The sequence below is a fragment of the Centruroides vittatus genome, unplaced genomic scaffold (genome assembly GCF_030686945.1).
Source record: "Centruroides vittatus isolate TY-2023 unplaced genomic scaffold, ASM3068694v2 contig_461, whole genome shotgun sequence".
NCBI lineage: Eukaryota > Metazoa > Arthropoda > Arachnida > Scorpiones > Buthidae > Centruroides > Centruroides vittatus.
The window spans coordinates 1,474,041-1,488,142 of record NW_027122257.1 but is presented as its reverse complement, the minus strand read 5'-3'; the positions used below and the strand labels follow the sequence as shown (position 1 = coordinate 1,488,142).

The following is a 14,102-nucleotide window of genomic DNA, read 5'->3' as shown; positions in this document are numbered from 1 at the left end:
ATCATCATCTCTATCAGATCATTACAACACATCATCATCAGCACCACTATGCTCAAAGTAGATTCCTATTGGTACCGTGTTATCTGTGCTTCACGTTATACGATAAGATGACTCCATCATTATACAATACTACGTTCTTTCTACATTACTTCTCGACCTCATCATTCATCATTACCACTTCATTATCTTGGTTATTGTGATTTATGCCCTCCCGAAATTAATTTTATCGTTATCATCATCGCCATCACAATATTGCGAATGAGATTATATGCATTAACCACTCCTCACAGACATAAATCGCTCCTACCTCTCATGATGATTCGCAGCATCACGATAAGTTTCACTGCAGCATCATTTCTTCACTCTACAAAGATACTACTGTATAAACTAATTTTATTCAATCGATATCGTCATCACGGCTAACATTTCACAACTGTCGAGATTCTGCCATCTTCCACCCTCCTATTAATTTTTTTTTTAAATTTGTTTATAAAAGTGTCAAGATGAATTACTCCGAGGCGACTTTTACTCTTGGCATTAAACGAACTATAAATTGTCTAAATTCCATTTTAGTATTGCTCTTGATTACTCAATTGGGGGCCATATCTCACGCGGTTAAACACCAAGATCTCAATTTCCGTTTACTCTTCATTATTAATTCTCCCATCTTCTTTTTTTATTCTAGCCAAACATAACGTAAATGCAGCATTTACGTGACGTCAAGATCCTTCTTCTGACGATGGATGGAGCAGACGTTTTCATTATCTTACTTTTCGCTGTTGTGACCTATTCCTGTAATCTTTCTGAATATTCTTGTGATAATGGTAATTGTATCGCCTTAAATAAATATTGTGATGGTACACACGACTGCGAAGATAAAAGCGACGAGCCCAACTCCTGTTCAAGTAAGTTGCCTTATCCTCTTTGCATTAAAAAACTAACGATTCAATTCGAATTTTATAGACATATTTAATTAATTTACCTGTTTTCTTAATGATTCCTTCAGTTATTTTTTTCACTGAAACCAATCGTGTTGCGTGTAAGAAGGTCATTAAGGCACGAGTCATTTCGCATGTCAAACAGGGTACCATTGAGAGTATTTAATATTGAATAGTGTATTTTTTTTCATAATATCTATGCAAAATCTCGTTTAAATCCGGGTATAATAAGTTTTACGTGCAGTGATGTAGCTTGGATTTTATGCACCAAAGGAGAAAATTGGTTTGTTTTTCTAGTATCCTTGTAAAAATTCCTGTATGTAATTAGTTAAACAACATGCATCTTACCTCTACATTATTAATTAGAGCATACAGCCATTGAAGAATCAGTGTTTAAAATATTAAACGTAGTGTTAACATATTAGACTTAAACAAAATAATTCTAATAAATTTCTTTCATTTATTCTACTTAGAGTAGATGAAAGAAATTTATAGTGATATAAAGAAATTTGTGCAGAAATTTCTTTATACTACTTTCCTAAAGGAAATTACAACAACAAATAGGACAATTAACTTTGTTTTCATCGTTAAAAGCTCCCAGGTGTTCAACTAACTGTAATTTACTTTATAAAAGAAACAAAATACTTAGTCTCAGATATCCTTTGCCTCTTTTTTCCTTGGCTTTTTATGACCTTCAAGAGCCAACAATTCTATTCTCAAACTTTCTTAAAATTTAAACAAACTTTTGTATTCTTTGTATTAATTATGTTAAAAAGTCCTTAATACTTAATGTTTTGTAAAAGAATTTCTTTTTTATGTTTACTAATTAAAAAATTATTTTTTTAAGATGTTTTATTGCTATACTTTACACGTAACATAAACTAAAATTTTATTGCATTTATTTTTTTGGAATTTTTCGGGCCTTATTGCTAAAATAAGTCCTCAAAATTAATTATCAGTTTGGCAATTTATCAAAGGATTCATTAAACTAAATTTTAAAACCTGAATTACCAGTGTAAAATTGCAAGTGAATTAAATAAACAGAATTTTATTTAATACATTATTACAGTTATAACACAATTTTAGATTTACCTGCTGTAGCAGCATGTAAATCTGAAGATAAATCTTTAACAGTAAAGGGTAATAGTATTGTTTAACCAGGGTTTCCTACATGGTAATTTAGTACTGGGAACAAAATACATAATATGGATCCTATAGCATATTAAATTATAATATTAAACTAAAACGAAGAAAACATTGTACAGTATAAAAACCATACTTCCTTGGGATTCAGAGAAATTTGCTTCTCTTGCTCCCCTCTGGGCGCTCAATCTGCTAAGTTAGAAACATTACTCTATACTAATTTTACATAAATCATCTAAAAGTTAACAATACACTGCCTGAAACGAGTATATAAATCTTCAAACTATCAAATATTACATAAAGCTGCATAAATTTTGCAACATTTGACTCCATTACAATGCTATGTTTCATCTCAATTCAATTATCTTACAGTTATAACTTGCAGTTTGAGGAAAACGACTATTTCAAAATTCAAATTTAACCAGTAAGAAATGAAATACGATCTTAAAATTCAATATTAACCAATGAGAGTGAAATTTTAAAATTGTCTATCATAACTAAGGTCAGCAACAACTTATGGAGGATACCTTCAACATACAAATTTTTACGTGTTTAAACTGCCACGTGGTCGTTTTCTCTCTTCATTTTCTTAATTCTGAGCACTAAATTGGATGTCACTGTATTCTATTATAATTACAACACAAATTTACAAAAAGAATTGTTTAAAAATTGACTTCCCGTAAAATCAGGACCACGAATGAACGTGCCAAGTCAGTAAAAGCAGGAAAATTCACCAAAAAAAAAAGAAGAAGAAAGTGGCCATATCCATAGTTACTGAGTGCCATTTTGTAGTGCCTATCATAAAAATATTCTAAAAAAATCTACTCATAATTGGAGACATCTCTATCAAATATTTATTTCTAACTCTTATCTTTGGGAATATTTTAACCTATAAAAATTTATTTATAGAGAAAAGGTGTAATAAAATCTACTTTTTTTATAGCAAACTTTAGTAATTTATTGGACACGCTATGCTACTAGCAATTCTATTCTGGATAAACCGATGGCATTAATTTTAATGCTGTCTTCGTAATAACCTGATATAGAAGGTATTAAACCTATGTAGCGTGCAATAATTTATGTATTGTGACGTAGTACAGCGCTATAAACTGTACAATATCTAAAATTCAATGATAAAAATATGAGATGGAGGGGTAAAAACAGATGGAACATCTCATTTAGTGGAGAAAATGATCCGAGGGAGTGTGTAAAACTCGTCACATTTACTGTAAAATTATTCATTATCCATTCCCCAATTAGTCTCTTAATTAATAAGTTTTTTATAACCTTAAGTTTTTTCATTTGACAATTATTGCCTTAACTGTTAAAATCATATTTAAATTAACCAATCAAACATATGTTTATAACGAAGAACAACAGAAAAAAAGCTCGGATAGAAAATAGAGACTTTTTTTTCATTAACCAATTAGAAGGAAATTAAGTTTTAAATTAACCAATCAGAGAATACGATTTTAAAATTTTAAACTAACAAATGAAGAACAATGACTATTTTAAAGTTAATATTAACCAACGAGATGGAATCAGTTTAAAATTTTCAAAAACTAATTAATGAGGAGGAACGACTATTTTAAATTCAATATTAACCAATAAGAAATGAAAGGCGATTTTAAAATTTTAAACTGACAAATAAGTAATAACGACTTTTTTAAAATTCAAAATTGACCAATGAGAAGAAGAGGATTCGATTTTAAAATTTCAAATCTACCAATGAAAGGAGGGAAATGAGTTAAAATATTTTAAATTTATTGATCAGAGAGGCAGGCTTTAGTAAAAAAAGAATCGGTCATTTTTAATATATTTTTAATTTATTTTTGGCCAATTTAAATTCCCTTTCGAATACTAAAATAATAAGAAAACTGAAGAGGAAAGATTTTTTCTGCAACTTTTAATTGAATGATGAAAATTTAAATAGACCAATAACCGATTTTAAATTTTCTACCTTTAATTGGAATTTTAAAAAAATAAGGTTCTCATTGCACAATTTTAAATTACAAACTTTTTTAAAAGTACTTAGTTGATTTTAAATTTTTAATAAGTAATAATATTCTTTATCTGCTACAAATTCACTCGTTTAAAATTTAGTCGAGTCATTTAAAATTTTAAATTATAATCCAATAAAAGAAAAAAATATAATAATAAATTTAAAAATCGATTAGAATAAAATTTAAAAAGTCTTTCTAGCTTGATTTAAAAAATTTAAATCCTTCGATAAACTAATTAACCAGTAGAATTTAAATCTGATATCAGTTTTAAAATTCGGTTACTCTGATTGGTCAAATCAGGTTTTGTTCGTTAAATTGAAATTTAAATAAACCAATCGGAGCTCTTCGTTTTAAATATTTAAATTTAACCAGTGAAAGGAATGAATATTTTTAAAATCGACTAGAAAATTAATGTAAGAGGCTTTATCAAAGAAATGTCATCGGTAATAAAGGAGAAGAGAATGTTTTTTTTAATATACAAAAAAAATTGAACATTAAGACGTTAAAAACAATAAATATGGCGTATAAAAAATTGTTTTACTCCTCTTGATTTTACTTAAGATCTAAAAATAATCTTCAAACTTCACCATCGTTAATTAATCTGCTGTCATATGGGCCATCTGGCTTGTAATAACGGATTCGATATCTAACGTCAAGACAATGATGTCCAAAAAAATGTGAAGTAAATAGTTCTTTGACAAGGAAAAGATGATTTTCTTGTTACTATAATTAAATTTGTGTACATTTTTAGATAATTCAATTATGACACATACATAATTAGATCAATACAAAGAAAAAAATAAACAAGTAAAAATTGAAGGAGAGGGAGAAAAACAGCATGAAGTGGAAAAAATAATGCATTTTCTTGTCACGAATTTTATGACATTTGTTACATTCTTCTAACCTGTCATGTTATTAACAGGTACAAAGTTTCCAGACAGGATAGTTTTCTATTTGTGAAGAAGAAAATAACTAATATATTTTAAATAAGATGTAGTCTGCCTGCTATACCTTATTTAAAATATTATATTTATCTTTTCTTTAAAAAAAATTCGTGATATATATATAAAATATTCATTGTTTTGAAAAAGAAAACGTGTTTTCCATTTAGATATGTTTCTTGGCTAAGTAAATTTTTGTAGTTTACTGACAGAATACTGAAGAAAAATATGTTATTTTCTACAAACATTAAAGTATATTTAAAATCATAAAAGATGATTTTTTTATAAGTATTATTTTATTTAAATGTCAAAATTCTTGTAATATTGGAAAAATTTCAATTTCTCCTTCATCGCTGTAATTGGTCAGTTTAAATTAAACGAATTTTCAAAACATCCAATAACCAAACTTCATCAGCTAACCCGATATACATTGAAGCAATACACCAACCTAATATCCAATAACCAATGAAAAATGGTTATGAGCGGCTTTTTTTTAAATTTTACCGCTTTTATTGGCCAGTTTTATCATCTGCCTTTGCCAATTAGTTGGCTTAAAGTTATCTTAATACAAATGATCAATAGCATTGGGTTCATTTAAATTTACTGCTTCGTTATTAGTTTGAATCGATGTAATTTCACCACAGATGGTTTACAATAATCAGAATTTAATTTCTGTGCAAATATTCTAATATGTATATGCATTAATTTATGTTTGTTTACATTAAATATGTTAAATTGAATTTTTTTACAGATTGTAATCGCACTTACTTTGGCATCGTTGGGCATAAGTATCCACTACGAATGACGGAACCATTTCAGAGACATCTTCCATATTTCTGCAGATTAACTTTTGTAGCAAATGGAGAAGAATTTGGAGATTTAGTGGAGATCAATTTCCTATCGTTTCAAGTTGGGACCTTTTTAATAGATAGGTAATATAATTTTACTAATAATTGCATCATTTATGAATATTAATGTCTCATTTCTCAATCAATGGCCATTATCTGATAAATAACATATATTCAATCGATTATCGTTACTGTTTGTCTAATTGGATAGCGTAATCAACCTATGAATTAATAAAATTTTTAACCTATAAAAAAACGTTCTAAATAATACGTTAGCCAATAAAAGCTGATTATTTCGAATTTTAAATTGTGACTAACCAATAAGGAATGACTATTACATTAATGTTTTTTTAAGCTATTTATTTTCATCGCATGCAGTCTTTCTTCGTGTATAAAATATAAAATAAAGTTTTTAGTCTAAAAGCTATTTCATGTTGTTAAATACTTTTAAACATACTTTTAGCAGATAAAAAAAGTGTGTAGATAATTTAAAATCACAGGAAATCTCACTGATCCCACTCTTTTGTCTCTTTGTAGTAGCCATACGTCAAAATGCCAACAGGGAAACATGAAGTTAACAGAGAAACGTGCCACCCATCGAAAGAGGTCACAGTGGTCAGCAGAGAGACTACGAATGCCTTCATTAGCACGTGCAAGACCTAGAGAACACGAAAGGGAAAATCCGGAATTTGGTTATTTCTGTGGTAGCATGCCAACCAGGACATCTTTTTACAGCCAAGGCAATTACGTCAGTTTAGTTATAGCCATGCCAACCTTAGTGTCTGTTCATTCCTTTCTACCCAGTTTATATTTGACATATAAATTTTTAAAGTCGCCAAAAACAAACTTTAAGGATTACTTTGGAGATAAAATACCGGGCACGTACTGCCATTACACCTTAACTAATTGCCACGAAAGAAATTGTAAAATCGAATCACCCAACTATCCCGGTTTTTATTTACGTAATATTACTTGTAATTATTTAATTCACCAAGAAAAGACAGTAAGAGGACACATTGCCAGGATTATTGTCTCGCAAAAAAACGATTACAAAATTAATCTTTACAGTGGTTACACTGACACTGGAGGTTACACATTGGCTACACTTACATCCGAATGTGCTGGAGATGTGATACGAATTTTAGATGGCCCCTCTCCCGATATGCCAGTTCTAGCTCAGTTTTGTGGTTCCGGGCAGCTTCCGGAAGTCATCTCTAGCGGTCCGGAAATGTTGGTGCAATTGATTAGTGCTCCATACCAAGTGTTGCATAATTCCAAGCTTCAGTTGGATGTAACTGTGAGATACGTAAGGAGCAGCGAGTTGACTGCTAATTCTAGAGGTACGTGTTTGTTTCTGTTGGATGGTCATCGCAATCTCTCGGGTGTCATCTACAGCCCGCGTCATACGATGCCACCGAATACCACATGCTCTTATCATTTTCGAGGAGGTACTGCTTTCGACAGGGTTTGGCTCTACTTTCTCTCGTACTACGTACCCGATTTGCAGAATTGGTCCAATCGCGAAAGCTGTGACGTAACACAATTAGAAATATACGATCCATTCGTGACGTCGAGACGTTCCGCTAACAGTGACACTACCCTGATAGGACGCTATTGTGAAAAATCGTTCCCTCGTATGTGCCCCCATGCAGTGGATTATAACAGTTATATTCCCAGAAGGCCTTGTAATTTAACAGCAGAGAGCTATCTTTCCACGGGACCTGAACTAGTGGTTAAATATAAAACCTTCCAGAGCTTAGACTTCATGTCTCAAAAGAGCACCTTCCTGGCTCGATATGAATTTGTTAATACCATGCAGACTGGCTATCCAGTAAACAACAGTGCTTGTGATCGTAGATTTGTCAGTAGAATCCAACCAACAGGTAGCTTGGGTTCTCCGCTCAACGTTTTCTTATATGGAAGAGGAGGAACCAAGCATTTAAGGTGTAAGTATCAATTTAAAGGATTGCCAACGGAAAGGCTCGAAATAACGCTTAAAAGAGTTAATTTGGGTCACTGCCATTCGTTTTTCGATAACGTAACGCTGCGTCACACTTGTGGCAATATTAAGGGACGCCAAACTCATCTACTGGTCACAGAAATATGGCATAATGTACACTTGGATGCTGGTTGTGTGTGCGGACAGCATATGAACCCTCAGCAGCCCGTAACAATAGAAACATTCGGCTCCGACGTCGAAGTTACGCTGATTATCAACGATATGACACCGCTGGAAGATTTTAAAGATTTTTATTTTGAGGCCACCTACAAGTTCCTAGCTATAGAGCCATGTGGTGGTATTGTTAATGATACCAAAAGAGAATTGATGATAACAATAGGAAACGACGTGCCATTACCCAAAAGATGCCGCTGGTTGATTCAAGCCAGACCATTAAAGCACCTCTACCTGAAAGTCGGAGGGAGGAAAACAGAAACCGATTGCAACAATGGTAATCGCTATTTACTTTACTCCGGTGAATTGGCGCAATTACTAGCAACAGTCTGTGCCGAAACAGTAGACAATAGGACAACATACGACTTGTTCTCACTCACGTGGACAAATAGCAGTAAAAAGACAAAATCTGACAAAATCGTGGTAGATATGATCGCTACCAGGCCAGGCACTTTCAGTGTTCAGTGGTTAGAGGTCACCAGACCATTTGTATACGGTGAATCAGGTGCAACCCTGCGCAATAAAGATTGTGTGTACGAGTGCCCTGAACTGAATGCCTGCATAAGTGCTGATTTATGGTGCGATGGCACCATTCACTGCCCCTCCGGATCAGACGAAGTGCCTGAGGAATGTGCTCGTTTCCCAACTGTTTACGTCAGCGTAGGTGTGAGCATCGCTTTCATAGCTATTTTGGTGGTGACACTTGTACTGGCGCATAAGTGGTGTAGGTATAACAACATCAAAGGCCATCCCTCTTCTAGGGAGGAGATACAAATGTCTACAACTACACCAGGGACGAAGATGGGTGAACGACTAAGCGTTTAAAACAAACTCACATTGTGCTCATTGTTGTGATTGATTCTACATCGCATTCAAGCTGCTCAAAAAAGAAAAATTTTTCTGTGTAGTGGATTTCTACCTGCACAAAAATACAAAATGTATACAGATATTGGTTTTTCTATTACGCGTCATTCTTTGTTTATTTTTCTCTCTTAAGTATGCTCTTGTTGAGTATCTCTGTATAAAATTTCTATGTGACTCATAATGGTTCTTTTGTGTATTTTTTATAAAATATAAATATGGCGTGACAGTTATTATCTTATTATCCCTACATTAAAAAATAATAATAATAAAACTAATATCAAACGTTTAATTTTGACACACAAAAATATATTTTAAAATAATTATTTCAATATTATAAAAATGTTTAAGTATAATTTAAATATATTAACAAATATTTAATTTTAATTAAACTTTCGCGAAAAAATTCGTAACTTATTTTTAATATTTCGTACGCAATTTCTTAAAACTAAAAATAAAAAATAAAATAAAATATATTCCGTCTCGATCATAACTACAAAAATAGAATTAATTAAAAATGTTAGAAATGAATTGAATTGATTATTCCAGTTTTTAAATCGACCAATTATGTTTCGTTATCAAATTTCAAATGTTAAAAAAACGACATTCGGATATTATGCTCCAATCAAAAACGATGGGAGGAGCTCGACCCGTTAAAGTTTAAAAATTCGAAATACGTTAGCGATATCGACGATTAAACGGCTAATGAAGTCGCTTTTAGGAAGTTGATGAATTTTTAAATAGTTTGAAAGATTTTCTGCACAAAATTATAGTTTCTAACACTTCGTAGACACATCCAACACGCGAAATCTTTGATCTTAGAGTACGGAAAGTGACGAACTTGCCACCAGCATCGAAAAATATTTGAAAGTTTGTAAAGTAATTACCAGTTTTCAAATACCACGCATGCGTCCGACCGTAAATTTCTATTAAATTGCGATGTTTATGATACGACAGGAAAAATGTAGATGAGTACTAGAAGAGAAGGAATTTGAGCAATGTCTACGACTATTTACTAAACGACTATCGTTTCTACAATTGCGGAATTTGATAATTTTCCTTATAAAATAAGCAAAATTTTACTAAATTATTAAACTCTGCAAATAGTTCTTTTATGGTTTCGTCTGATCTTTACAACAGTTAAAGCGAAAATGGAACGTCGTCAGAAATTCTCTTTGCAAAACTCGCCTCGACCGTGTTGATGCATAAGATTTGTTTTAAGTATCCTGGTCGTCATGTATCAAATGATCCTTTAAAATGCATCTTCTTCCGGTAAAGTTTACGTGTTACTTATACAAACAGGTTATGTTAAAAGCCTTCTACTTATGTTTTTAACTACTTAAGATGTTAGTTCAAAGCTTTATACTTTTAAAAAGTCGCCATTTTCTTTTTATTTCAAAGCTTGAGAAATCGCATTTTTTTTATGATAACCTGTAACTTAGAGCATACGTAATGTATACATTCTACGTAACAACTTTTATAAATACAAACATAAAATTCATAAAAATCTGCGTTACATTCTTCATGTAAAATCATCCTTGAAGGGTAGCTAGAGCTGAGGGTGACGCTTGAAGAGTAACAGAATTATCTTTGATAAATAGCTAAAACAAAAGGAGTGGATTGAAATCAAAAGCAGTCTCATAACTTATTGAGCTGCAATTTGAAAAAATTGTAAACCTATAAATTCCCACTGTCGCTCGTCCGGCTGACAGTCTGTCCGTTTGTCTGTTTAGCCTTTCCTAATCTCGTGAACGGTATTAGATAGACGAAAATTGAGACAAGATATGGAAAGCTTAGGGGAAGAAGGTATCGATTAACTATACACAAACTTTCAATATATACCGGAAGTCACTTGGTTTTAGTTTAAATATTTCTCCCGGTACGGAGTTACATAGATGACGTGCATGACTCTGTTGTTTTCACGGAAAGTATGATGTAGAGGAGCAAGACACTAATAATTTGGGATCCAGATCATATATTTTAAATTTAATAAATTAAAAATATGATCTTAGCGGATGTGCACTTTCTTTGTTAAGTGGTTGAACTAGAAGACGTGTTAAATTAAGCAAATTTGAATTTCTCACTACTGAATCGCACTATTTCATCTGTTTACTATAACACTTATAAAGATTTATAGGTTATTAATGTAGATCTTCAATAATTACATGAAGTTATTAAATATAAGGTGATAAAATATCATTACAAGTGTATTGTTGCAAAAGCTTACGCAATCAATCCTTCAATATTCTCTATTAACTCAATTTTGGACCACTATATAGGCTATTAAATATACAAACATATTATTTTTTCAAATTTTAAATATATTAGAGAGGTTATTTCATATTTATATAAGTTAAATAGAATCATATACATGAAATTATATGCTAAAGTTTATACCTTTATCCGCCATTTAATAGTTTCAAACAGACATTGTTTAAAACTTTCAGCTTTAAAGCAAGAATATAGATAAAAATAATAAAATATATTACAAATATTCCCATTTTATCAATAAAAAATGGATAATATAATGTTTAAATAAATATAAATACGCGAAAATGTTTAATATAAGATCAGCATCTTCTCATCTCTAAGAATCTTCTTATCTCTTGCTCTTCACTACGTATCCAATATATTTAATGCATAAATCATAAGTCATAAAACCTGCATTCCAAATAAAAATCACAAAAAATTCAGCAGCAGAAACTTTTATCAAATGATAAGGTAAACAGTAAATGATGCAACAGATGAGATTCATAGAAGAGGAAGCGTAATAAAAAAGTTTTTTTACAGCAACAAAGTAAAATGAAGCAACAAATGAAAGTAAAAAATCATCACCGGGCTACGACAGAGCCCCAAAAAAACAAAAAAAGGAAAAAAATCTATGTTTAGAATAAGAGGAAAGTCTTGATTGAAAGCAAAAGAGGAGTGGAAAAGATATTGGAATTTGCTTTATTCATTTATTACTACCGATATTATATCTAGCTGATGGTCTCCTATACTTTTATTTTAGAACTGAGAAAAATATGTTTGGATATGAAGCCAGGATAGAGTTTGAGGTTTCGTATCAAGAATTGACAATAAAACAAAGTCCTGTACTTTTATCAGTCATAAAAGTTATCGAATGTCTCCAAGATGCTATAAATGTCTGGCAATAAACAAGTTTACTGAAGTATTCCAGCGGATGAGACTCTTGTAAAAAAAGCTGCGTGATTCTCACCATTTATATATATATATATATATTTACCCCTTCCATCTGTGTAGAAATTAAAGAAAAAACCCCTAATCCGAGTGCCTTGCAAAAACTCTTTCAGTGACACGTGATGTAACTACATGCCACTGAACAACACACAAATATACTGCACCCATAGAACTATACTATTCATCATCTAGTTTCATTCGTCCTAGGCAAATTCTTGTGTTACTACTTGATTTTTCTAAAATGGTAACATACTTATGTAGTACTATATAATACTGTTCTAAGGCCAATATCACGCGTATGTTTTTACCTATGGGCTATTTACGATTCCTATATATTTTTATAGGGGTTTTATGATTCCTAAAAAGTTTCTTTCTTAAGAGTTTCACGTTTATTATGTGCGAAATGACGTCGACATTCTCTTAAAATTGTCAGAATGTACTATACTCTTCTTTGAATATGGTAATATATTAATAGGAAATTATCTTATACAGAAACGTAATCATCATCCTCATCATCATCCTCATCATTTTTTATTAGTTTTCTTGTATAAGTGATTAAATTTATTAGCCAATCTTCTCTTTAATACGCCTGTAAAGTATGTAGAAAACAACTTAAATATAGAACAATTAAAACAATCAAATCTTTATCATCTTGAAATTATTATATTTATCATCTATAATCTTTCTAAAATTATTTATTACTATTTACTGTTCCACTTTTATTTACTGTTTATCTTTCCAGCATCAACATCTTATCTTCATCATCACATCATCATCATCTTCTTCTTCATCATCTCTTAGACGATAAGCATTTTCACAGATTGATAATCAGTTGGTAAAGATCTGATCAACAGTTTGGCGATGGTCATAACTGCAAATAGGTGAAGCTAAAAATAGAAAACATATCCAAATTATTCTCATGTTGTAAATATAAAAATTAAAAGAGACAGAAACATAAACGACATTTATAAAGCAATATTTTGTGAATTTTCCAGATTGCAGTATCAAAATTGCTTCAAGTTTCCTTAAAAGGGAGTCGAATCTAATCTGAAAAGTGTCGAGATGCCTGTATCAAGTTTAAATTCTCTTTGTTTGACGGAATCCCTGTGAGATGAAGTAAAGGAGATTACAACAAAATGAAAGTTCACCTATCAACAAAGGTCTTGGGAGACAAAAGGTATCGCTGATTGGTTTGACAAATAACTTTGCTTGCCTTATCATTTACCAATTAGTTTTCGGAGAAATATTCAATCGCTGACGTCATTTGGTGCCGAGGATTGATTATCCAATTATAATTATCCATCTGATGATCTTTAGAGACTCTACAACCCGTTATTGAATTAATTTTCTCCAAATATAATATGTGAAGATGCATTTTGTTGATAAAACGATCGTTAACAATTAGATTGTCGTCTTGTCATTTTGATGCTGACAAGCTGACGTTCCAAGTGACAGATAGTTTTCGGAACATTGTATATTCTTGTGTAATTTCACAAGAAACTTCACATTCGTCCAATCAGAATACCATACACTTTTACGTCATTATTATATTTATAGAAATTTCTGTATAGTTAAGAATATATTGGCGAGTACACAGATACAAATTGAATAAAGCATAGAAATATACACTAGACAGACATGAACACTGTAAACGGCAACAGTAGCATAAAAAGATAAACATACATAAAAACACAACGTACTGTACGTCACATCAATACAATGACGCAACAATATGAACACTTCAGAACACTTTTATGTCAATTTTACGTCACGTTACAATTATCCATTACAAAAACTGACGTAGAAGTGCACAGTACAGCATACTATACTGATAAATTGAATACAACTTATGTGTTGTATTCATGCATATGTTCCGTACTGTACAACATAAATGCACTAGCAAACACAGACAACACAGAGAAAGATATAACATTTTTACATAAAAACCCACTACATATTGCCAAAATATAAAATATACACGTGAACGCTGTTTATTT

At 31.3% G+C, this 14,102-nt stretch overlaps 1 protein-coding gene across 2 annotated transcripts in view; it reads left to right on the top strand.

Annotated features, from left to right (window-relative positions):
* The window catches only part of LOC136977605 (uncharacterized), an 84,552-nt gene extending 75,461 nt beyond the window's left edge, over positions 1-9,091 (top strand). The window contains exons 2-4 of one of the 2 annotated variants that reach the window (XM_067273134.1): positions 686-905; positions 5,777-5,957; positions 6,414-9,091. In XM_067273134.1, coding sequence (XP_067129235.1) covers positions 701-905; positions 5,777-5,957; positions 6,414-8,871 — 2,844 coding nt within the window. In that variant the 5' untranslated portion in view covers positions 686-700 and the 3' untranslated portion in view covers positions 8,872-9,091. Of the gene's footprint in view, positions 1-685; positions 906-5,776; positions 5,958-6,410 lie in introns of both variants that reach the window. The other variant, XM_067273133.1, reaches the window with a different exon arrangement.
* The last annotated feature ends 5,011 nt before the right edge of the window (positions 9,092-14,102 follow it).